This window comes from Sorex araneus, chromosome 2, assembly GCF_027595985.1.
Source record: "Sorex araneus isolate mSorAra2 chromosome 2, mSorAra2.pri, whole genome shotgun sequence".
Classification (NCBI taxonomy): Eukaryota; Metazoa; Chordata; class Mammalia; order Eulipotyphla; family Soricidae; genus Sorex; species Sorex araneus.
The window spans coordinates 122,860,892-122,888,000 of record NC_073303.1 but is presented as its reverse complement, the minus strand read 5'-3'; the positions used below and the strand labels follow the sequence as shown (position 1 = coordinate 122,888,000).

The window sequence follows — 27,109 nt, the reverse complement described above, 5'->3', positions numbered from 1 at the left end:
TAGCCCATGTTTAAAACCAGCACCACATATGGTCCTAGAGCACTGCCAGGTGTGTTCTTTTATCAAAGAGCTAGAAGTGAACCCCAGGCACATCTGGGTGTGGCCCCCAAATAAAACAAAACAGTAAGAAAAATTAAAGATATTTGCAGTTAATTTTTTTTCCTTGTTGAGCTTATCTGTGGTTGTTTGCCACCCTGGGCACCCTTATGTACAAAAATTCTCTCAACTTTATTTAGAGGTCATTATATTCAAAATAGTCTTTTAAATGATGTTGATGATTATAGTCCATGCATGACTGGGCCATTATTAGTATGACAATTTTATGGGAAGAGCTGAAATACTCACATCTAGGTCTTTTCCCTGCCTATTTAATTCCTCTATGCCCATTTTCTCACCTATAAATCTTTTATGTTCAGTGGTAATTGTAGATTGTATGCACTTACACACAGTGACTACTTAACAACATCAAGAACACCTATTTAAGAATTTTTTTGCATATTTTAGAATTCTATGGTAGTGAACAGTGAAGACTGTTCTACAGGACAATTTTTCCAGGGTCATGAGTGATAGTATAGCCCTGGTCACAAGGATTGTGTAGATTGAGTTGACTTTAGTCTTCTAGAAGCTGTCTCTTTTTGAACTAGGCTTGTGTCTCCTAACTAAGAATATACTTTTCATCTTATTGAGAGATCATTTTGAGATGTCTTCCCAAACTCTAGATAACTAGATACTCCTTTTCTCATCAGATTCTTTTTTTTATTTATTTTTTTATTATTCAAATAAGATCTTTTATTATTAAAATTTAAAAATTTTTTTTTTTAAATTTATTTATTTTTAATTAGAGAATCACCGTGAGGGTACAGTTACAGATTTATACACTTTTGTGCTTATACTTCCCTCATACAAAGTTCGGGAACCCATCCCTTCACCAGTGCCCATTCTCCACCACCCGTAAACCCAGTGTCCCTCCCACCCTCCCCAATCCCATCTCCCCCCACCCCACCCTGCCACTGTGGCAAGGCATTCCCTTCTGTTTTCTCTCTCTAATTAGCTGTTGTGGTTTGCAATAAAGGTGTTGAGTGGCCGCTGTGCTCAGTCTCTAGCCCTCATTCAGCCCGCAACTCCCTTCCCCCACATGGCCTTCGACTACAATGTAGTTGGTGATCGCTTCTCTGAGTTGACCTTTCCCCGGAACGTGAGGCCAGCCTCGAAGCCATGGAGTCAACCTCCTGGTACTTATTTCTACAGTTCTTGGGTGTTAGTCTCCCACTCTGTTATTCTATATACCATAGATGAGTGCAATCTTTCTATGTCTGTCTCTCTCTTTCTGACTCATTTCACTCAGCATGAAACTTTTCATGCCCATCCACTTAACTACAAAATTCTTGACCTCCTTTTTTCTAACAGCTGCATAGTATTCCATTGTATAGATGTACCAAAGTTTCCTCAACCAGTCATCCGTTCTGGGGCATTCGGGTTTTTTCCAGATTCTGGCTATTGTAAACAGTGCTGCGATGAACATACATGTGCAGATGTTGTTTCGATTGTACTTTTTTGCCTCTCTGGGATATATTCCCAGCAGTGGTATTGCTGGGTCAAATGGGAATTCAATATCTAATTTTTTGAGAGTCGTCCAAATTGTTTTCCAGAAGGGCTGAACCAGTCGGCATTCCCACCAGCAGTGAAGAAGGGTCCCCTTCTCCCCACATCCTCTCCAACAGCGGTTGCTTTTGTTCTTTTGGATGTGTGCTAGTCTCTGTGGTGTGAGGTGGTATCTCATGGTTGTTTTGATCTGCATCTCTCTCATCAGATTCTTTTTTAAAGTGGTCATTGTAGTTGTTGAATTGAGCTAATAAATTTAGAGACATGAATAAACATGCTTTTTTACTCTCAAGAAAAGGAGTCTCAACTAGTTAGCAGGATAAATCCATTGTACTGTCATGTTTCACAGGAGAGAAACTGACTATAGCCACTGGCTTTGTCTGATTGTTTTGTTTTGTCTTGTTTTTGTGAAGCAAGAACGCTTTTATTGAAATTTATTTAGAAAGATGTGAGGGGAGACAGGGAGAAGTATGTGTTCAAGTGAGAACAGAGGCTTCTTCAGAGTGGAAATAAGTAAGCAAAGAAGCATTGAGACAAGCAAGAGAGGCACGTGTTCAAGGGAGAGCACAGGCGTGAAGAGTGAGCCTGGTCTGGTGTGATTTCTATCTTTTACAACACTTTGGTAACTCAGTATGATATAATGTGCTTTTTACAGCGCCAGTTTCATCACTTCCTCCGATTTTGTTGGGTGAAAAAGTCACAGTTTTTATTTTTGACTATGGAGGCAATTGATGTCATAGTATCTCTGACATAATGTTGCTTCTTTCAAAGCTTAATACATACATACATATATATGCACACATACATCACTGTATCACTGTCATCCCGTTGTTTGTCGATTTACTTGAGTGGGCACCAGTAACATCTCTATTAACTCAGCCCTGAGATTTTAGTAGCCTCTCTATATGTATGCATATATATATATGTATATAATAAACTTTATAAAGTACTTCTGGCTTCCAGTGTTATCTATGATTTTTCACTTTATGTAACCTAGAACAGTTCTCAAACATTTGTGGTTAAACAACTATTTCTTGGTGGGGGTCATTGGACCACATCTTATTGTGTCTGGAGGACCATCTGCAGTGCTGGGTCAGCCGCAGGCAAGGCAAGTCCCTTGGCCCCTGTGCTATATCTGAGCCCAGGGCAGATGCTTATTATACTGCACTGCCTTGTGCATTATGAAGTATTTCGTGGCATACCTTGGCTTCTGCCACCCAATGTAGTTGCATCTTCATTCCCAGTTATGAAAATCTAAATATCTCCAGCCATTGTGCAATACCCCTTGTGGGGCAAAGTCATTACCACTTTCCCTTGTTCATTCTCTACCCTTTTTACTCATTTTCTATCCCACATCATTTTCAGAACCAGCTGAAACAGTTATGGCCAGCATGCAAGAATGAAATAAAATAAAATAAAGTAGACAATAGGTCAAGAGACCAGAGCAAGACTAACTGATCAGTAAAACATTGTGGTTTCGGGTGGGTGGGCACACCTGGTAATGCTCAGGGCATTCTTCTAGCTCTCTGCTCAGGGATCACACCTGAAGTGCTCATGGGTCATGTGGGGTACTTAGGATCGAACCTGAGTCTGCTGCACGCATGGCAAAAACCCTACTGATTGTTCTATCTCTCCAGCTGCAGTAAAACATTTCCTGCCCCAGCCTCACCCTATAAGACATTTTTCAAAAGTTTTATGTTTAGGGCTGGAAAGATAGTAAAGAGGTAAACTGCTTGCTTTTCACAGCATTGACCCTGGTTTGGTTCCCTTCACTGTGTATGGTCCTGAGTACTGCCAGTGGTCACTCCTGAGCATAGTACAGAAAAAACTCCAGAGCCTGCTGGGTATGACCCAGACCTCCCCAAACACCCAGAAAAAGAAGGCTGTTTGTAGGCTCACAATGTAAATAAATGTGTTTCTTACTATATGAATTACAGCCCAAAGTACTTTAAAGCTATTTCCCTTACCGTAGAATTTTTGGACACTCTTGATACTAGTGATTTCTGCGGCTCCATCTCCTCTAGGCTGAAGATTTAGAAATGATGCTGTTACCATAGGCAGTCACCTTTTTTTAATAGGTGATATAGTTTAGTTTTAATATTGTGATAAGAACATTTTTAAAATTTTATTGAATCACCATGAGATAGTTACAAGCTTTCATGTTTGGACTACAATCACACAATGTTCAAACACCCATCCCTCTATCAGTGCACATTCCCCATCACCAATATCCCCGGTATACCCCCCCTTTCCCACCCTCCCCCTGCCTCCATGACAGACAATATTCCCCATACTCTCTACTCCTGGGCATCATGGCTTGCAACACAGACACTGAGAGGTCATCATGTTTGGTACATTATCTACTTTTGGCACACATCTCCCATCCTGACTGATTCCTCCAGTCATCATTTTCTTAGTGATCCCTTCTCTATTCCATCTGCCTTCTCCCCTCCGCTCATGAAGCAAGCTTCCAGCTATGGGGCAATCCCCCTGGCCCTTGTATCTACTGTCCTTGGGTGTCAGCCTCATGTTATGTTATACTATACTCCACAAATGGGTGCAGTCCCTCTATGTCTGTCTCTATCTGACTCATTTCACTTAGTGTAATACTCTCCATGTCTATCTATTTATAAGCAAATTTCATGACTTCATATTTCCTAGCAGCTGCACAGTATTCCACTGTGTAGATGTAACAAAGTTTCTTTAACCAGTCATCTGTTCTAGGGCACTGGGGTTGTTTCCAGATTTTGGCTATTGTGAACAGTGCTGCAATGACCATGTAGGTACAGATGTCATTTCTATTGGGCTCTTTTGTATCCTCGGGATATATTCCCAAAAGTGGTATTGTGGGGTCATATGAAAGCTCAATTTCTAGTTTTTGAAGGACTGTCCATATTGTTTTCCAGAAAGGCTGGGCCAGTCGGCATTCCCACCAACAGTGAAAGAGCGTCCCTTTTCTCCCACATCCACGCCAGCACTGGTTGCTTTTGTTCTTTTGAATGTGTGCCAGTCTCTGTGGTGTGAGATGATATCTCATTGTTTTGATTTGCAACTCCCTGATGACTAGCGATGTGTAGCATTTGTAGTATTTTTTCATGTGCCTTTTGGCCATTTGTATTTCTTTTTTGAGGAAACTTCTGTTCATTTCTTCTCCCCATTTTTTGATGGGGTTGGAGGTATTTTTCTTGTACAATTCTACTAGTGTCTTGTATATCCTGGATATTAATCCCTTATCAGATGGGTATTGGGTAAATATTCTTTCCCATTCTGTGAGCTCTTTCTGTATTTTGGTCACTGTTTCTTTTGAAGTGCAGAAGCTTTTTAGTTTGATGTAGTCCCATTTCTTTATGTTTGCTTCCACTTGCATGGTCAGTGCTGTTTCATCCTTAAAGATTCTTTTAGCTTCAGTGTCATGGAGAGTTCTGCCTACATTTTCCTCTATGTACCTTATAGATTCATGTATGATATTGAGGTATTTTATCCACTTTGATCTGACTTTTGTGCCTGGCATTAGACAGAGGTCAGAGTTCATTTTTTTGCTGATATCTATCCAGTTTTTCCAGCACCACTTGTTGAAGAGGCTTTCCTTGTTCTACTTAACATTTCTTGCTCCTTTGTCAAAGATTAAGTGGCCATATATTTGGGGGTCTGTGATGGGATATTCATCTCTGTTCCATTGGTTTGCAGATCTATTTCTGGCCCAATACCATGCTGTTTTAATTACTACTGCTTTGTAGTAGAATTTGAAGTTGGGGAAGGTGATGCCACCCATCTTCTTTTCCCCAAGGATTGCTTTAGCTATTTTTGGGGGGTTATAGTTTCATATGAATTTCAGGACTGTTTTGTCTATTTTTTTTTTTAAAAATGTCATGGGTATCCTGATAGGGACCACATTAAATTTGTATTGTGCTTGGGGCAGTATTGCCATCTTGATAATGTTAATTCTCCCTATCCATGAGCAGGGGATGTGTCTCCATTTCCTAGTGTCCTCTTTTATTTCTTGAACTAGTGTTTTGTAATTTTCCTTGTATAGGTCCTTCACCTCGTTGGCTGAGCTGATTCCAAGGTACTTCATTTTCTTAAGTACTATTGTGAACAGGATTTTTTTAAATGTCTCTCTTCTCTTTCATTACTTGTATATAAGAAAGCCATGGACTTTCGGGTGTTGATTTTGTAGCCTGCCACTTTAGTATATCGACCTATTGTTTCTAGGAGCTTTTCTGTAGAGTCTTTAGGGTTTTCTTCAGTATAATATCATACTGTCTGCAAATAGTGATAGCTTGACCTCTTTCTTTCCTATCTGTATGCCCTTGATAGATTTTTCTTGTCTAACTGCTATGGCCAGGACTTCCAGTACTATATTGAATAGGAGTGGTGAAAGCAGGCAACCTTGTCTTTTTCCTGATCTTAGAGGAATATTTAGTCATGTCATCAACTTTCCCCACTTGTAGTAAAGTTTGAGCTTTTTAAGCAGGAATATCAGTGATGTCGGGTTTTCATTTTCATGCCCACTAAGCCCTAACCTGACTGATTGACTTTGTCATTACTGGATCTGTAACTGACAGTCTTGAGAGACGGGCCTGCTAAATCCAAGAATACGTGTGTTGTCTCCATGGGTTTACAGTGAATTTTTTCACATTAGGCTTTATGAAAGCACTAGGACACATTGCTCTCTTTAGTTATTCTTGGGAGAGGATAAACCAAGTTGTGAAAAATGGACAATTTGAAGAACAGAGCCAGTAGAGGAAGAAAGGAAGATGAAATATTTAACAAATCAAAAACCACAGTCTGGTCATCGTCCCCCAAAATGGGGAAAAACTCAGTTTTACATCATATTATGTCCCTCAGTTTGTTATTGTTATTATCATTACTGATTTTGGGGCCACACCTGGTGTTGCTCAGGGATAACTCCTGGCTCTGCCCTCAGGGAACACCCCATATAGGATGATGGGGATCAAACCCAGATCGGTTGCATGCAAGGCTAGTGCCCTACCCACTGCACTATTGCTTCAGCCCCTTTTCTCCTATTTTAAATGCCATTATATCTTGGCTAGCCCTGAATTTATTTTGGAGCTTAACATTTGGGCTAAGCATATGTGGTTCTTTTATATCTACTGATATATTTTTTTATGATCTTGCCCTTGTTTTTAAATGACAGTGTTATTTGGGGCAAGTCATTACAAATTTAGCGACTTACAAGGGCATGCATTTACTGTGTCACAGTGTTTGTCATTCTGGATCCTCAGCAGCACTTAACTGGGTGGTCTGTGGGGGGTCTTAAGGTGACAGTCAGAGCATCAGCTGCACTGTCAACATATATAGAGGCCTGACTGGGAAAAAGCTGATTTCGTGTTTTAAAAGCTTGTTTGAAGGGGCTGTATCTCTTTCCTCTTATTGATAAAGTTTCATCTTCAGAAGGAATTGAGAGTAATGAAAGTGAATTTAATATGTTCTAAAATTCCCTGATCTCATTAATAAAATACATCATTAAAACCAAACTAGAAACTTCCATTGAACTATTTTTATTTGTTGAAGTCCTGTGATTAATAGTACTGTTAATGAATCATCATGAACAACTTTATAAACCACAATGTTTATATAAAGTGTAAAGGGAAAATTTGAAAAAGTGAGAGGAAGGCAAAGCTTGTCTCTCCATCCTGTAAGAATGAAAGGTTGTTTAGCAATCAGCCCCCCTTTGGGCATTAACTCATTAACTTCCATAAGGTGTTGTGGGGGACTGGCACAATGTCCAGCATCCAGGCATTGCCATATACTTGTGCAGCTATTTTTAATCATTAAACACTTGTTATTCCCCCTTATAGCCCCCCAAACAAAACAAAACAAAACAAAACAAAACCCCAAGCCTGTTAATGATGTTTTCCTATATGCATACACCTGTTGTGACAAACTGCATGATTTTATTCTTTCTTAGGGCTAGATAGTGTTCTCTTGTATATATGTACCGTCATTTCTTAGTTTAAGATTTCTAGAGCAGTATGGAGATTTCTTTTTAAAAAAATTAAGAATAGAGCTCCTATAGCACCAAGCAATATCGCTTCCTGACATCTACCCCAAACACAAAAACATTAATTTGAAAAAAACATTTGCACACATGTATTCATTTGCTGTGCTTAGTACAATAGTCAAGATATAGAAACAACATAAAAGTCCAACTACAAATAAATGGATTAAAAATTGTGATGTATATACACTTTTTTTGGTGTGTCTTTGGGATCTTTGTGAAGGGAAGGGGAAACTCAGTTGGATTGGTGTTGGGGTCATGCATGCATGAAACCATCACTAACAGTACTGTAAATCATGGCATTTTAATAAGATTCAGTTTAAAAAAACTAATAAAGAAGCATGTTTGGCAGAGTCAGCCCTGCTTGTGACTGGATGCAACCCTTAGTTCCTAGATTGTGGCCATACTAAAGTCCACCTGCTGCTCTTTGGCTCTTGGGTTTCTCACTGGGAATCCTTATGCCATCAGCTTGCAGGATCTCGAGCCAGTTCTGACCTGGGTAGAGTCCTGTCAGTGAGAATGGCTGTCCCGCCCCACCACCATGACCTGGACAAATCACCTGCTCTCAGGCCCTGCTCAGAGCTGGCCACTGTGCAGTAGAGATTATGGAGCTCTTTAGAAACTCCTTCAAAAATGGTTCCTTACATGTAACTAAAATATTGAACTCTGAGTCTCCTTTAATGCTAATGTTTTTCTTCTAGGGAAAAAGACCTATCAGTAGTTTAATAGCTATCTTACAAGGAAAAATGACCCCCAGAAAGGTTTTAGTAGTATGTCTGAAAATACAGTTCCTGGAACACTTGTCTTATAAATGAGATTAGTCCTAATTAAATTAGTGGAAACAATGTGCTATATAATTCTTATAAAGAAGCATGTTGTCATTATTATGTGATTCTGCCCTCAAGGAATCTAATTACATTTAATCCAGAGTGTTCTAAACTTATTTGACTAGAAGACCTTTATATCACTTAAGCCTGTTGACATTTTGCAGACTAGAATTCCATGCTGGGAAATGCCAATGTTTATAACCTGACAACAGTGAAGAGAAGGGTAAAATATGAAGCAGAGAAAAGACAATGAAATATAATCGGGTCTTAGATGATATTTCCCTATTGAGAATGAAAGTTATGAGTATTTTAATAATGATAATGATGATGTTACAGTATTAGAAAGGCACTATAATTTGTCAATAACTTTAATGACTATTATCTTCTTTAAGCTTTTCAGCAGTCTGTGAGATAGCACAATAAATCTTTTTATACAGATGAGTAAATGGCCATATTACATGATTTTCCCAAGTCATAAATTAATTACTAGGGGAAGCAATATTAGAAGATTGTCTCCAATGTATAAAACTACTTGACACGCTGACTTTATAAACATAGTTAAGTTTAAAATGAGGGTATAAAAGAAGACTTTTTAGCATGTGACTTAAATGCAAAACATTTAATATACTAATGAAAAACAATGACATAAGAACAACTCAACAGTTGTATTTATTTAATGATTATAGAAAGTAATGCTATAGATTATCTGAACAATTTCTCTATTATCAAGTATACACACAACACACATACAAACATAAATATACACACTAATTATTTTATAATGGGATAAGTTGGAAAAAATTTTAGCCTGTAAATCTTTGAATTTATTTGACTTTTTAATTTATGTTGAAATTTGCTTCACTTACATTTACACTAAAAGAATAATTGGACATTCAAGTTAGTCAGGATTCCATGTACTGGCAGTATAAGTTCCTAACTGAAATGCTTATCTCAATGTCATCCTACCAAGTCATTTTCTAGACTTTTCTTTGAATATTTCCTGATGAAATATATACTGTCTATGAAGCCAGCAACACATTGCTTTAAATTTTGAAATAACAGATTTGCAGGAAGTTGCAAAGAGAGTACAGAGAAATCCTCTGTGTCCTTCTCCTAGTTCCTCCTAATGGCTCTTTTTGGTTTAAGTATAGAATAGCATCAGAACCAGAACACTGATACTGAAACAATGTATTTAGTTTTGACTAATTTCTCTTTTTGGAAACTGTCATTTACAGTACTGTTAATGATAGGCCTTTGGGTATACAGTTTTCTAACACCACACCCCCTCCACCAGTGTCTCCACTGCCTCCCGAGGCCCCCCCCACCCCACCCTACAACTTCCTACCATGGTAAACTCAGTTCTACATGTATAGTAGTTCTCTGTTTCTATTGCCTCAGGCCATTTGTTATCCCATTACTGTGTTTCTTTATATCCCACCTTCAAGAGAGGTTATTCTTTATCTGCCCTCTCCTTACTCACCTCACTCAGCATGATACCTTCCAGATCTATCCACAGAGCAGCAAACTGCATTATTTTCTCTTTTCTCATAGTCAAGTAGTATTCCACTGTATATGTGTGTGTGTGCTCGTGTGCGCACGCGCGTGCATCATACTGAAACAATGTATTTATCTAGTTCTGTGCTATCTAGTCACATACATATATTCATATAGCAACTTAAATATAGCTACTATATATTGTATATTATATACAATTCATATAGCTACTATAAAGACATGTAGCTACTGGGCTAGTGCCATAGTATAGCAGGTAGAACACTTGTCTTGCATGAGGAGGACCTAAATTCAATCCCAGCACTGCATTTAGTTCCCCAAGCGCCGCCAGGCAAAGCCAGGAGTAAGCCCTGAGCATTGCCAGGTCACTCCTTCCCCAAATACCAACCAGCAAAAAAAAAAAAAAAAAAAAAAAAAGACATGGAACTACTGTATTGCTTCAAAAGTCGTCTTCTGCTACTTTTTAAAAAAGTTTTGGACCACATCCAGCTGTTCTCAGGGCTTTGTGCTCAGGGATCACTTTAGGAAGTGCTCAGAGACCGTATGTAGTTCTGTGTATTGAACCTGTTTGCCTGTAAGCAAGGCAAGTGCCCTACCTGCTATCCTATCTCTGACTCCTATAGTACCCCTTTATGTACCTTCTTCTTCCCGTACATTAATTTGTTCTTAGGCCTATTATTTTTATTATGAAAAGAATGTTATGAGAATGAAATATTATAATATGTGACATTTGAGGTATTTTTCTCTATTCAGCAAAATATTCTTGAGGTTAATTAATGCTTTATGTGTCAATAATTCCTACCTTTTTTTTGGTTTGTTTTTACATAATATTCCACAGTATGGTTACAGTTTAGTTTGTTTAGTTATTCACTTGTTGAAGGACATTTTAGCTGGTTCCACTTTTTATCTATTTCAAATAAATATATCCTAAAGAGTCAATTTCTTCTCATGTAAAGCATGCAGGAATTTCTTATTTTTCTTTTATCCTCTCAAAAGCTGTCAGTTTTGTCTGATATACTTTGTTATTTGAGCAAGTGCTCCCCAATTTTTCTATTATCTTTTTGCTTTCTATTTATTCCTATTTTTTCTTTTTTTCTTTTCCTCGTCTTTCTATGAGTTACTCTGTATTTCCAGAAACCATTTTGATTCATCTGTTGCATTTTTTCCCATATTTAAAAAAATCATGAATGTTTTTTCTACATTGATAAATAGCAGAATTTTTTTAAATCTTGAAGCATATGAAGACATCAGGTTACATTTAATTTTTGGTATTAATTTACACATTGACGCCAGTATGCACCATTGGTGGGTCACACTTGGATGTGACTTAACCCAAGTTGCAGTACTGACAACATGTGCTGCCCTGCATTCCAGCTGCAACCCCCTATTTGTCAGCATGTATAATTCATTTTATATTTTGTTGCATTCTTTTAGAATTTTGTTAACTTTATTATGCAAGGTATCGGTTTGCACTTTTATTTTTTATTGTTTGCTATTATTTTTGCTTTCTATTTATTCCTATTTTCCTTTTTTCCCTTGTCTTTTTATGGGTTATTATGCATTTCCAGAAAGTATTTTGATTCATCTGTTGCATTTTTCTTACTATATTATTGAGCAAAGATTTTTTTAAAATGGTTTCTCTAGTAACTCACATTTGCACAATTTTTCACTTTCTATTAGTCCTTTTATTTATTCCATATCAAATGTAGAATCCTTGTCTTAGGTTATTTTGTTCTTTCTTGTTCATAATGAAATACTACTATGAATATTACTTCTATTCTATGTTAAAAACACATCATTATACTGTATATGTTTTTGCTTTAAATACCAAATGTAGGAACATTTTGAACACAGAAAAGAAGGGAAGTCTCTTATATTCACTCATACATTTTATCGTGTTCTTTTATCACTTCTCAGTATTTCTAAGTTCCTTTTCTTTTCTTGTTCTCTTCTTGTTTTCAGAATTTCCTGTAGTGAAATTCTACTACTGAATTTTCTCTTTTACTGGTTAAATATTCTACTGGTGAAAATTCTTTTTCTTTTGTTAAATAATATCTTTCTCATTCATTTTGAAAGATAATCTCATGTTTGGAATTTAGGGCTTACATTTCTTTTACTTCAGTAGTTAAAAAATATTTGGCATTTACTTCTGATCTCCAACGTTTCTTATGAGAAATCAGATATTATTCAAATTGTTTTTTCTCTTTAGGTAAAGTATTGTTTTCTTTCTGTTCTCAAGATAATCTGTTTCCTTTTAAATCTACTTAGGTTGTGCCTTGGTGAACACATAGATTTCTTCCTTGAAGACTTATTTCTTGCCTGGCAACTTACATACTTTCTTACGTCAACAGGCTACATGATTTGCAAATCTGGGAGGTTTTCAATCAGTATTTCTTTGAACCTAGTTTTAGCACCATCTTTTTTTCCCTCATCTCTTTTTAGAACTACAGTGACATGAATCTTAAGTCTTTTGACCCTGGGGAACAGTTAATTTCAATTTGTTGTATTTCTTAGTTTATTTTCTCTGTTTTTTGAATTGGGTCAGTTTTTGTTGTCATATATTATACATCATTGAGTTGTTCCTCTTGTTTTGAATTGTTTCCATTTGGCAATTAAAACTCATCTATTTGTTTTTTAAAATTTCAGTATTTTTTCCATGCCCTATTTATGTTTTCTGTTTCTTACTCTAGATCTGGAAAATCCAGAAATATATTTTATATTGCTACAAAAGGAAAGGCATTTTATTACCTTAGTTCTACCCTTTGAACCTTACAAAATAAAGATATAAAGTGATAAGTGATCTGAAATAAAAAGTGCCTCAATGCTAAAAACTTTAGTAGTTTAAGACTACTTTTATATGATTTACATGAGGACTTTACTTGATTCTTTATAGTAACACCAACTTTTACTCATCCAACAAATGTTTATTGAATGTCTCTTATAAGACATTCCTAATTTTCAGCACATTGTAATCACTTTAACTTCAAATGATTAAACCTCTGTTCTTTCATTTATAGAGGAAAGAGCTACATTTCTGCTCCTTTTTAAAATAAGTTGCAAGCATAAAGGAGAAAAGACATTGTGAACTGAACTTTCATATCTTCTCATAAATTAGTCAACAATGTTCACTATCTGTAGCACTGTTGCACTGTCGTCCCGTTGTTCATTGATTTGCTCTAGCAGGCACCAGTAACATCTCTATTGTGAGACTTGTTACTGTTTTTGGCATATTGAATACGCCCCGGGTAGCTTGCCAGGCTCTGCCGTGTGGGCGGGATACTCTCAGTACTGTATCTGTAATACTTGAATAATTGAATTTAGAGATTTTTTAATGTTTTGTTTTGGAATTGTAGTATATTTTTAAAGGTTTTCCAAGATACAAATACCTTCAATTCAAATACTGCCTTTTGGGTAGCAATAAATTATAATTGCCTATTTGTGACATAAGTCACTGTATCACTGTATCACTGTCATCCCATTGTTCATTGATTTGCTTGAGTGGGCGCCAGTCACATCTCCATTTGTCCCTGTCGCATGCTAGTGTAGTCCGATGGCGTATTGGGGGCTCTTTCAGGATCAGGGGAATGAGGACCGCCATTGTTACTGTTTTTGGCACATTGAGTGTGCCACAGGTAACTTACCAGGCTCTGCCATGTGGGCGGGATGTCTCGGTAGCTTGCTGGGCTCTCCTAGAGGGACAGAGGCTTTTAAGGCCAATAAATGAACTTATATATATTAAAGTTTATCTTTACACGGTTTAAAGAAATAAGACTTTTTCTACTCACCATTGTACTTTGTACAAACTAAACCTGATTGAGCTTAATTCAAATTAAGTCAGAAATCAAATGAAAATGTTTCCAACATCCACCGGACATCATTTAAAAAAGAGTTTATCTTTCATTCAGGAGGGAATGAGTCACAATCTTTTAAAACTTTTGATTTTGTTTTGTTACTTGGAATCCTTTTCCATCAGACATTAATCACATTTTCCAGGAAATAGGTACTTTCCCTTGTATTCTTATATCAGAAGGTGAAATCAGGATTAAGATTTATGATAGAGGCTTAGGATACTTTTCCAGAAATCATATTTTAAAGGGTCTGTTTTTTTTTTTTGAAGTAAACAGATATTATTTAGAGGTTTTTGAGGGGAGAAGGAAGGGATAAGAGAGAGGGAATAGTAAGAATAATGCGCTCAAGAGAGAACGCGGGCTTCTCCAAGGGTGGAGAGAGATCTACACACATCCTAGCGCTAGACATGAAAGCATGAAAGTACACATCTCAAGAGGGGAGATGCAGGTGACACATGTGCCTGGGCACCAACATGTGCTTGGCCATGTGGGCACAAACAGCACATGGGCTCAGGCAGCATATGTGCGCCAAGGGTCTGGTTTTAAATGGGGCCAAGATCTCCCCTAAGGAATCACATGAAAACAAGTTGTGATGCAATAAGCAAAGGGTCTTTATTGGCTAGCTGGAGCTAGGTCCCTTGTCCAGCTCACAGACACAGTGGCAGCCTTCTCAGAACGAGTGGCCTGGGACATAAATAATTTTGGAAAATTGTTAAGCACATCTCTAGTGCCCAAGTTACAGTGGAACTTCCTCCCTACAAATTAAATTCTTTAATGTTAGTATAGTTATGTTATTATTAACACATTAGCTTTTTAAGAGAATGGTGCCTAGTAATTCTCAGTAAATTCATAACCAACTGGTGAGCTTTTCAAAATAAAAATCATTAGACCTCACCTACAGAATTTCTGACCAACTAAGACTAGGATAGTACAAAAGAATTTGTATATCTGGGGGCTGGAGTGATAGCACAGCAGGTAGGGCGTTTGCCTTGCACGCGGCTGACCCGGGTTCGATTCCCAGCATCCCATATGGTCCCCTGAGCACCACCAGAGGTAATTCCTGAGTGCAGAGCCAGGAGTAACCCCTGTGCATCTCCGGGTGTGACCCAAAAAGCAAAAAAAAAAAAAAAGAATTTGTATATCTAACAATTTTCAAGTAATATTTATTATGCTGTTTTGGGAGGATTGCACTTTGTGTAATAATTCAGATACACACAAATTTTCTATTTTCTCATCTTCCATTCAGTCTTCAGTTTCTTAGTTTCATTATTTTTCTATATTGGCTTTTGTAGCATTCTTCTTGATCTTTGTGTTGCCAGATCAAGCACATATTTTCCTTTCCTCAGCTTACCTGATGTGTAGAAATCCTTCCATACTTTTCTTCTACTGATTTTTTTTTTGTTTGTTTGTTTGATTGGGAATCCTTCCCTCCCTACCTTTCTCTTCTTCTCAATCAACAGTTAGGCTCCTTTTCATTTCTTTATCTTCTGTTCTTAAATGATCTCTCTCTCTCTCTCTCTCTGTTTTTACTTTCTGGATCATAGCTGGTGGTTGCTCAGCGGTTACTCCTGGATCTGCGCTCAGGAATTGCTCCTGGCAGTGCTCAAGGGACCATATGGAATGCCAGGGATAATTAGGCCACGTGCAATGCAAATGCTCTTACCTCTATACTATTACTCTGGCTCCCTTAAATGATCTCTTTGTTCCTGTCTATTTGCCAGTAACATTCAATTTACATCTTTTCTCAGACCCTTCTTTTAGGCTGTATTGTAGCTTAGACAATTGATTTCTTGCTTCCCACTTGAAAGAATTATAATTAGTTTGAATATTATTTCCAAAACCAATTGCCACATTTAATAAATTCTAAAGTGCATTTTTAAAACCATTTTGTTACCTATGACTCTACAACCAATAAAATCTTAAATTCTATGAAAGAGAGTAATTCTTTCCTGCCCATTCTGGAATAAAAAGATTTCCATCTCCTCCAGCCCATATATTGTCTTTCCTTTTATTCTGTGGTTTATGTCAGAAATTTGAGAGTTATCCTTGACTACTGAATCTCATTAATGCTCTTAGCTTCTCAAAAATTTTTAACTCAGTGTCTTCCTGTCTTCTCTCTGTTTAGTATGTAGATTTATCTTTTTAAAATGTAAATAAAGGGCCAGAGTCATAGTACAGTGGGTAGGGCATTTGCCTTGCACTCGGCTGATCTGGGTTAGATCCCCTTCATCCCATATGGTTCCCTAAGCACCGCCAGGAGTAATTTCTGAGTGCACAGCCAGAATTAACCCCTGAGCATTGCTGGGTGTGACCCCCCTCCAAAAAATGTAAATAAATAAGTTATGTCATTTTCTCCCTCCCCCCTCCCTCCTTTCTTCCTTCTTCAAGGCTGGTCCTGGTTGTATGCTCAGGGATCATTCCTGCTGGGGCTGGGGGTGCCAGGGATCGATCCTGGGTAACTGTATGCAAAGCAAGCACCTTACCTATTGAGTACTATCTCTTCCACCACTCATTATCTTCCTTAATGTCTGCCAATGAGTGAAATGAATAGACTACTGTAAAGCAAAGGCTAACGGGGGGTTTGAAAATCCCTCTCAGCTGGTTTGGGCTCTCTTAGCTGTCTTGTCTGGCACTGTCTTCTTGCGTTCTTCGGTTCAGACCCCGTGGTATTTGCATTAAATCTCCTGTATAACTTGTTCGTGCTTACTGGAAAACTCTGTCTTCCACTTTTACTTAGCCTTACTTCTCATCCTTCAGGTTACAAATTAGAAGTGTTTATTCACCTCAAAATCTTAATTCCATCACATCATACTTTCTCATAGTGTTTTGTTCCCTCCTGTGTCTCACTATTTGTGTTTATCTCCACTCTGCTGTATGTCTTGGTTTGGAATCTTTAACTTACAGAGCTTAGCACTCACTATGGAAGCAAATGGAAGATGTTAGTGAATATTTTTAAATAAAGTATTATGAACAGATTTAAAAATATATATGTACACAAAAACTAAAAAGAAATTACTTTTCAAATTTAAAGCAAATGAGATACACACAAGTTTGGGAAATAGAATTAAAAAAATTTTTATTACATAAATGATTTGACAAAATCATTTTTTTAAAAACTATGTTGAGAATGTGGTTTCTGAAAAAAGTTGAAAAATTATTTCAAAGATTAGTGAATTATACTTACATAAAGTTTGTTTTACTTTTATAATAGAAATAGAATGAATGTTTTATCATTTTAATATAAAATTGATCTTTTGTGTAACCAATATCTTCTTTTTTTTGAACATTTCTGTTTTAGGAGGCGGCAGTACTATAGAAAATATATTACATTTGGAGATCTACATTTAACTGCCTTTTTGTGATAGTGGTTATTTATAAACCACTGTTTAATTTTAAAATGTTCTTTAATCTTTGGAGAGCAAAACCTCCTCTAGGCCAGCATGGAATAAATAGTATAAGTAATAGATATAGCTGTTAGTCCTTTTTTCTTTTTAAAACTATATATAGATTTTTGTTTCTATTCCTATTTATTGTTAGTCTTTCCCCTTCTTTCAGAACTTTTGTTTCTATGATCTGCTAGAGTACATAAACTTTATATTCAGCTTTCTATAAGTTTTACTCATTTGGAGTCTTAGCTTTCTCTTGGAATATATATATGTATATATATATATATATTCACACATATATACATATATATATATATAGTGAGCCCTAAGACAAAAGTTCTTGGAAGCAGACAGAATCACACAGTTGAAAATGCTTATAATGTCTTTGTTCGTCTTTTCTTTCGCCGTCTCCTTTACTGCACTCTGTCTGTCCCAATTTCCCAGGAGACATGGATTACAACTGGTTGGACCATACGTCTTGGCATAGCAGTGAGGCCTCCCAAATGTCTTTGGTGAGACATGGGGAGCCTTACTATTTAATTTTCGTTGTCATTCCACTTTTCCTTTTTTAATTTACGCCTTTGCATGTTTTCTTTTCCTTTCTTTTTTCTTTATTTTATTTTATTATTTTTTTTTTTATCCCACACCTGTAGGGGACAGTCAAAAGGGAAAAAGAAAAACTAGTGAGCAGGCAGTTTTGTCGGACTCTAACACCAGGTCTGAGAGACAAAAGAAAATGATGTACTTTGGTGGCCACTCTTTGGAAGAGGATTTGGAATGGTCCGAGCCTCAGATTAAGGACTCTGGGGTAGATACGTGTAGTAGCACAACCCTTAACGAAGAACATAGCCATAGTGATAAGGTACTGAGATCGTGGCGCCTGCCTTTTTTACCTGCTCATTTGGTCTTCGTTTGCTCTCTGTCACTCATTAAAGCAGAACATAATAAAAGGACAGGGCATTTTAAGGGTCAATGTAGCATTTCTTAAGGTGCAGAAAAGAAAAACAAAACAAAACCAAAAAACCAACCAAATTACTTTATGCTTGCTTTGCTGATTTTTAATTTGATGGCATACCAAAAAATAAGTTAAATAAAAATAAAAATTAGGAACAAAGGAATGTTTTGTTTATGGTCGCATGAGAGAGATTTGTAATGTTATTATAAATCACAAATACAAAGATTTTTTGGATTGGCTTATTTGATTGCTTGCCTACATTTTCCTTGGGATGAAAATTAAATTATTACTAGTTTGAATCCCAGGTTAAAGGGAGATAATTGGGTCTATTTGCACAGAAAAAGTTGTTTTTCTTTTTTCCCTTTCACTGTCATTTTGCTCTTTTGTTTTATTGTCAAAGCATTTTAATGTAGTATCAATTAGCATTAACCATTGCCATATGCTTTGGTATTTATTATTTTTTGCTTTTAGTATAGTGAGACTTGAAATCTTTTTATCATATAGATGTGATTGCTGGAACTCGTCTTTTGCCTGCTAATGCATGAAATGATGTGCATGTTACTTTTAGATAACCATGAAACTGTGATTACACAAATCATTTACTTTGTTTTTTGACATATGATTGACAATGGACTGGTGCAGTAATATTTATCAAGGACTTGATTATTCCCCTGAGAAAGAAACTCCTAGAGTTTGTAGGTTATTTAACAAGGGATGCCATTGAATCACTGAACGTTAGCTTACTAACTTGAGCAAAGAGCTGGACTAGTCGGTGAACCTCCAAAATGTGAGACGTGTCATATGTCCTCACCTTTGAATGAGTTCCTTTTCTCCAATGCAGATTGAATTAGAAAGTTATAAGGGGCTTGTGTAATTTTTTTATAATTTTAATCTAGCAATCTGTTTCAAGAAAACCCTCATCGTGTCTTTGAATTTTATGTTTTAATACAGTTCGGCCTTGTAACATATACTATAATAAAGTCTTTGGAACCCTCCCAAAAGTGTTTGAAGATCAAATTCATATTTTTAATGAGTAAAACTGCATATAATTTCAATTTGTCTTTTCTGCCTGTGAATTCTAATTAGTCCCCAGTGTGTGGATAAATTAGAGGCTTGCCTTTCTTTTCACAGTCTCTCAGATTTTGAAGTTTAGTGTTCTGCAAAAGAACTGTTTAAATATTTGAATTTAGAAAAAGATTTTTTGATTATACAGTTGAGATTATAAGGTAATAAGCCTTCTTGGTCAGTGTTTGGAATGGAAACTGGTTTGTGTAATCATACTATTTTCGAAATTTTAAGTTTAGAGTTATCATACCATAAGGTCATTTATCATAGAAGGTCATTAATTCTTTTTTGTTTGTTGATGAATTCTGTCAGCACCCTGTGACATGGCAGCCATCCAAAGATGGAGATCGTTTAATTGGTCGTATTTTATTAAATAAACGTTTGAAAGATGGAAGTGTACCTCGAGACTCAGGAGCAATGCTTGGCTTAAAGGTATGTACTGAACTGAATGAAATTTTGCAGATTTTCCAGAAAAGCAAAAGATAATAAATTTTTTTGGTTTGTTTTTTGGTAATACCTAGAAGTGCTCTTGGCTTACTCCTGGCTCTGTGCTCAGAGGTTACTCCTAGTGGGCTTGAGGAACCATATGGGGTGCCGGAGATAGAACCCTAGTTGGCCGCATGCAAAGCAAGTGCCTTACCACCAGTTGTATTATTGCTTTAGCCCTAAGATAATAAATTTTTATGACCGCCCATTTTGCATTATATTTTCAAGAATTTTAAAATAATTGCACTCATTATTCCAAATTTGTTTATTTTCTAAGTTACTTCAGAAGTTGTCATTTTTCTACAGCAATACTTAAAGTACAATTTTAGAAAACATAATCTGAGTTGTACCACCTCAAAACTCAAACATATTTTAGCTATCTAGTTTGTCCTTTATGTCAATGTATTTATAGTCTACAAAGATTATGTCATTGATTACTAAGTATGTAAACTTTAGAAAATATGCCATGTGTACAGAGAACACAGTTTTGGGATCAGCATAACAAAGTGTATATTTATCTTCTTGTGTCTGGGAAGTTGAGAATACTGTTGATAGCCTAGAAACTCAAGTACTTAAGGTAGGATGGTAGCTATATTATAAATATTGGTTTATATTTTACCTTAAGATGCCAGATAATTTCTTGGTAAGTACACCAAATAGAGACTGTTTGCTTTTGTGCATCTATACAGCAAATATAACACTATGTAATACAAGAGTAAATGTTTCTGGAGTTGATCCATAATGACAAATCACCCGTGTTGGGAGTGCTCAACTTTAGTAGAAACTAGAGTATGTGGAAATGGACACTTAGCATTTACTGGGGTGTTAATACTCACCCCCAAAAGAAATAGGCTTTGAGAAATGTCATCATTTTTCCTTGGTTACAAAGATGTGATGATTGTGGATTTGATTATAAATCTACCTGTAAAATGGAGAGCACTATAGAGGCTAGGAATTGTGGCTTGAATTATATGCAGGTAGTTACTATCATGCAGTAATAGTTCTCTGCATGGTAGTAAACAGGTAAACTTTTTAGCCTCATTTGTATAAAGGAGATAGTATTTATTTACTTATTTAAATAAGATCAAACACAACATTGCATAGTATTTTGTTCAGTGTCTGTCATTATTGTAAGCATAATTTGATATTATTAAATCTCATGATGCCAAAATGTAAAATATTAATAGATGACCTGTATATTTAACTCTAAGTGTCAAATACAAGAAAATTAATAATTACTGAAATGTTGTATAGTAATATATTGAAAATTAGGTACGAATACTTGGACTAAGATAATGAAAGTGATTTTTTAATCTAGATACTTTTCACTGAGAGAAAAGAAATAAACAATTGTCAATGAAACTTGTGACTTAGTTCTGTGACTCATTACATAGTTTATCCATTAAATAAAAGCTGATCGGAATCATAGCCTTAGTTTGGAAAGAGCTTAGTATTGCATATAATCATTTGATTCTGTTGCATCATTGTTAAACTGTTTTCTTTTCCTAATATATGTATATATATTTGTTTATATTTCAAGTTATTTTTATATGTAAGTATGCATATAAGTTTATATATATGTAAATATGTATATTATATAAACTCACTAGAAACAAAGTTAGAAAAGTTGGGATGCAGGTGATCTGCAATTCTGAGAATATGAAGTAAAATTTGTAAGTTTCTTAGGAAAAAATCCATCATCATTGATGCAGATAATCAATTTAGATAGATTATTCACTATCACTGTTTCACTGTCATCCCGTTGCTCATCGAATTGCTCGAGCAGGCACCAGTAAGTCTCCATTATGAGACTTGTTATTGTTTTTGTCGTATCAAATACACCATGGGTAGCATGCCAGTCTCTGTCGTGTGGGTGAGATACTCTCAGTAGCTTGCTGGGCTCTCTGAGAGGGACGAAGGAATTGAACCCGGATAGGCCGAGTGCAAGACAAATGCCCTACCCTCGGTGGCCTTGCACGCGGTCGACCTGGGTTCAATTTCCAGCATCCCATATGGTCCCCCGAGCACTTCCAGGAGTGATTCCTGAGTGCATGAGCCAGGAGTAACCACGGTGCATTGCCGGGTGTGACCCAAAAAGAAAAAAATATAGATTATTAACTAAAGAAATTTTGGTTGGGTATCATAGTTATAGTAAAAGGAGCAAATTAGTTATGATATTTGAAACGTATAACTAGAAATGTCATATAGTACATGTTTAAGAAACATGTTTAAGAAATGACAGGATTCTGTATTAAAGACAAAAATGACAAGCTTTTGTTTATCAGGAATGTAAAACTTTCAGAAAATAGAACTGGAGCAATAGCACAGTGGTTAGGGTATTTGCCTTGCGTGCCGCCGACCTGGGTTCGATTCCTCCGTCCCTCTCAGAAAGCCCAGCAAGCTATGGAGAGTATCCCGCCCACATGAGCCTGGCAAGCTCCCTGTGGCATATTCGATATACCAAAAACAGTAACAACAAGTCTCACAATGGAGATGTTACTGGTGCCCGCTCAAGCAAATTGCTGAACAATGGGGCGACAGTGCTACAGTGCTATAATGTATTGAAAAGCATTTGGAATATGTAAGAAGAGTCCATTCTTAGGCCATTGACTCAGTTTCTAGTATTAATACTATCATTTTATCAATTTTAACATATTAAATTACTGATTTAAGATCTTCAAATGATCTTATTTCTTACTTGAATCTTTAACATTGTTCTTCTGAACAATATACCTGTTTGAACACTTTCCTCTTTTAAACAGGTTGTAGGAGGAAAGATGACTGAATCAGGTCGACTCTGTGCATTTATTACCAAAGTGAAAAGGGGAAGTTTAGCTGATACGGTAGGGCATCTTAGACCAGGTAGGTTTCTATTGTGTTTTTTTTTTAGCTTGACACTGTTAAACTTGAGTAGTTATCAAAAGTGTTTTCCTCACTTTGACCAGTAACAAATAGCTCATTTCACCTAAATACATAATCTTATTCATTAATGGAAAGTTGTATGTTGTGTTTCTTGAGATAAGATTTTTATATTTATTGATTTTTTTTCCTGATAGCTATTTTTTTTCTGGTATTAACCAAATTTGCTTCCCAGAAACTTTGTATCTTTAAAAAAAATTATAACATGGCTTAAGGAATGAATTCCAAGGCTAAATATATATTTCCTAAACCACTCCAATCCTTTGGATATTGTTGGCAAGTTCCTGCAGTGCCTTGGGCAGGAGTTGAGCACAAACTAAGTACTAAGCTTTGTATTTTAGCATGTAGACATGCGTGGCTTACTCAGGGTAGCCTAGAATATAGAACCATAAAATCTCGCAGAGGCAGTTAATCTTTTTTATTTTTAATTTTGTTTCATAAAGTTGTTCACAATAATTGATTACATTCAGTATTTCAACACCAGCTTCCCACCACCATTTTTTAAAATTTTCTCATCGCCACTCAAGCCTGCTCCACAGACAGATGCTAGATAATTTATTTTGTATTATTTGTTATGAATAGTATGAGACGTTGCATGCCCATTTTTGCAGCATGAGCTCCTGGAATTGTAAAATTTTAAATAATTGGGGTCAGGAGGTCTCTCTCTCACAGAGGCAACTAATCTTGACACTTTCTAGAATTAGAGTTTTTTTTATTAAGAAGCAACAGAAATGACATTTATCTATTTTCCTCTTTCTGGCTCTCTTAAATAAAATGAACTTAGTCATCCTGACCATTAGATTCGTCTGCCCCTTTAGCTGTCCTCAGTGATGTGTGGTCTGTGGAGCTCATTTAGTTGAAGGTTGCTTTTGTTTCAAGTGCGTTTCATGAGCTCAAGCTATCTCTGAGTTGATCCATACTGACCCACTCTGTAGGTGACGAGGTGTTAGAGTGGAATGGAAGGCTATTGCAAGGAGCCACGTTTGAGGAAGTGTATAACATCATTCTGGAATCCAAACCTGAACCACAGGCGGAACTTGTGGTTTCAAGGCCCATTGGGTGAGTTTGATTGTTTCATTATGTGTGTGTGTTGGGGGGCGTGTATGGGGGTGTCTGTGCTGGGATCCACTCCCTGTGATATTGGGTCTCATGGCTTGGACTGATAGTTCTGTGCTCAGAAGGGAGGCTTGAAGTGTTGGGATTGAACTCCCTGTACAGACAATGCAGGCTCTCTATCCCTTTGAGCCATATCCCTGGCCCCAGCTTGATTATTTTATCCATAGTTGAACAATTATTAAACAATTATTAAGTAGTTAAATTAAATTATTAAACCATTTGTATAGTCCAAGAATCTGACTCATTGCAATAATGAATTATTTTGATGACAGTGCTTTTTCTCTTTTACTAAAAACACTTCGTCCTAAACTGTGACATCTCTTTATCTAATCATATTAGGATATACAATTATAAAAGGAAAATAAATATTCATGTTTATTATTATTATTATTATTATCTTAGTACCTTAGTAGATGGTTAAAGCTATTAGAAATAGAGGACTGTATTTATTATTATTATCTAAATGCCTCAGTAGATGGTTAAAGCCATTAGGAGCAGGGAACTGTATTTACTATTAGTATCTAAATACCTTAGTAGATGGTTAAAGCTATTAGAAGCAGGGGACTATCTTTAAAAAGGAGACTCATAGATGTCCTCTACATTGTCAAAAGGTCAATATGTTTTTCAACTTTGCACACAGATTTTTTTTTTCAGAATAAAAATTTTAGCAGAGGTGAGAGAGGACCTATAGGAAAATAATTCCAGAGGGAATAATTCCAGAAGGAAAAGGAACATTTCTTTTTCTTTTTCTTTTTTTTCTTTTATTTTTTGCTTTTTGGGTTACACCCGGAGATGCACAGGGGTTACTCCTGGCTCTGAACTCAGGAATTACCTTGGCGGTGCTCAGGAGACCATATGGGATGCTGGGAATCGAACCCAGGTTGGCCGCATGCAAGGCAAAGCCCTACCCACTGTGCTATTGCTCCAGCTCCAAGGAAAATTTCTTTAAGGAAAAATAAAAATAAGGAAATGGGAAGTACTTTTCAGGTTTTTTAATTTGTTACCTAAAGATTTAAATGGATAATTTCCAGAAGTCTGAAGTAAATTAGATGCTTGTGTTTACAATATGAGGATCACCAAATAAAGTATTAAAGTTGTATCCCATTATATGTACTCAGATACTAAGCGAATATATAAGATATATGTATAGCTAAATGAAGAGAATGAAAAACCATTATAAACTGACAGTGAATTATTTAATATATATTTTGTATAAGAGCATTCTAGAACAGAGACTCTAAAATTTATTTTATTTATTTTTTTTGTTAGGTTTTATTTTTTTTTAAAGAAATATTTTATTGAACCACAGTGAAAAAAAGAAAAAAAGTACAAAGCTTTCAGGTTTAAGTCACAGTCAAATACTGATTAATCCACCATCCCTTCACCAGTGCACCTGTTCCACCACCAAGAACCCCAATACACCCCCTCCCACCCCACCCCCACCTAAGTAGCTAATGATATTCCCATTATTCTCTCTATATATTGAGTACATTCCATATTTCCATACAGAACTCACTATTATTGATTGGAAATTTTCCCCAACAATCAGGCCTGCTGAATAGGCATCATCTAATAATTTCTCTTCATTGCTAAGAGTGAAGACTTTAGCGGCCGCGCGGTTTTGGGTTTCTAATATTTTAGCTCAGTTCACAGTCAAAATGGATGGCTGCAAGCATCCGCTCTGGTGCCAAAATGGGTTAGGAGACCTCAGGATCACAGTCAATAGGCGCAGAGGGTCTGTTTCTCGTGCCACGGCTCCCGGTTCATCTCTGGGCGGAAGGTGCGCCGGGAACGCCCCCCCTCCCAGGACCACCTACAGGCTACGTCACTAAAGAAAGTCCTACCTCCTGGTGGAGGGGTCTTAGAGGGTGGCTTTTACCACGTGGCTGCTACCGCTGCCGCCAACTAAAATTTATTTTTAAATTCTTGTGGGGGACACACCTGGCATGCTCAGGGCTTACTCCTGGCTCTGTGCTCAGTAATTACTCTTGGCATTGCTTGGGGGACCATATGGGATGCCAGGGACCCAACCTGGGTCAGCTGCATGCACAGCAAGCACCCTACCTGCTGTATTATCTCTCCGGCCCCTACAATTCTTTTTTATAGAATCCTAAAGCACAGTTTTTTCACTCATTTGGAAAATTGTTGCACTATTATTTTGATATCTTTTGATACTAGACAAGATTACTTAAATTTGTAAGATTTAGTGATATGCTCTTTTCAAAGTAACATATCTTTGACACTATTTAAAATATAGTGTCTATTTTTATTTTGTCTTAGAATAATTTTATAATATAGCAGACATGGTTTTTAATAAACATGTTTATTACTATTAAGTTATTCTAACTATAACTTAGGTAATTAAAATTAGAATAATTATTGCTAGCAATAAATATTGCTAGTTTTGTATCATATAAATATTTTATGTACTTTTTGGAATGATTCAAGCTTTAGAACTTACTCTTACTGGCATATATCAATAAAATACATATATTTTTGGTGTTAATGAAGTTAGTTAAAAAGTACTTTTGTTAATTCCAATAGAACATTTTGAATTTTTCTCAGTAGCAATTGCATTAGTTGCTGGAATAATTTCTTGTTTTCTGTAATTTCAGAGATATCCCTAGAATACCAGATAGCACACATGGACAACTGGAGTCCAGTAAGTTTAATTTATTTTAGACAAAAATGTTATTAATAATGCTCATTTATTAGAGGCCAAATTAAGTATTTTGTTATCAATACAAAGTAGAAAACAAAACATCAAGCATTTTACATATAACAATGAAAGATTTAGTATTATTTCATGTCATGTGAGAACAAGTATAAAATTTCATAATGTTTTAGTGTAGCATTTTAGAAACCACACTATCTGAACTATGTGATTCTAGAAAATTTTGCGGTATACGGTAAGAATGTACTGTGCTTAGTTAAAGTATATAGTTTTACGAGTAAGAATATAAGATTTAGAAATAGTGACTATATGCATCACTATTAAAAGTTTCAGCCCTTCCTCCCAAATGTTTGCTAGTTTCAAAGTTTTCTACTTTGTAACCTAACCCTCAGTGGGAGGAATGCTTATGTAAACCTAATGAATAATTACATATTTTTTAACTTGAGGTTTTGTTTTTGTGATTTTGGTTTGGTTTGCTTTGGTTTGGGGGCCATACCTGGAGAAACTCAGGGGTTACTCCTGGCTCTGTACTCGGGAATCACTCCTGGTGGTGCTCAGGGAACCATATGGGATGCAGGGATTGAGCCCGGGTCAGCACATGCAAGGGAAGTGCCCTACCTGCTGTACTATCTTTCTAGCCTCATTTTTTAACACGTATTTTTTTGAAAATTGAATCAGAGTTCTGATTTAATAGCAG

General features: G+C 36.3%; 1 protein-coding gene across 50 annotated transcripts in view; it reads left to right on the top strand.

The window, feature by feature from the left end:
- Positions 1–27,109, top strand: part of RIMS2 (regulating synaptic membrane exocytosis 2) — a 547,885-nt gene that overhangs the window by 254,796 nt on the left and 265,980 nt on the right. For 27 of the 50 annotated variants that reach the window (XM_055125211.1, XM_055125201.1, XM_055125204.1 and 24 more), the window contains 5 exons: positions 17,851–18,059; positions 19,530–19,649; positions 22,466–22,565; positions 23,558–23,681; positions 26,354–26,400. In XM_055125211.1, coding sequence (XP_054981186.1) covers positions 17,851–18,059; positions 19,530–19,649; positions 22,466–22,565; positions 23,558–23,681; positions 26,354–26,400 — 600 coding nt within the window. Of the gene's footprint in view, positions 1–17,641; positions 17,710–17,850; positions 18,060–19,529; positions 19,650–22,465; positions 22,566–23,557; positions 23,682–26,353; positions 26,401–27,109 lie in introns of all 50 variants that reach the window. The other 23 variants (XM_055125214.1, XM_055125213.1, XM_055125209.1 and 20 more) reach the window with 1 other exon arrangement.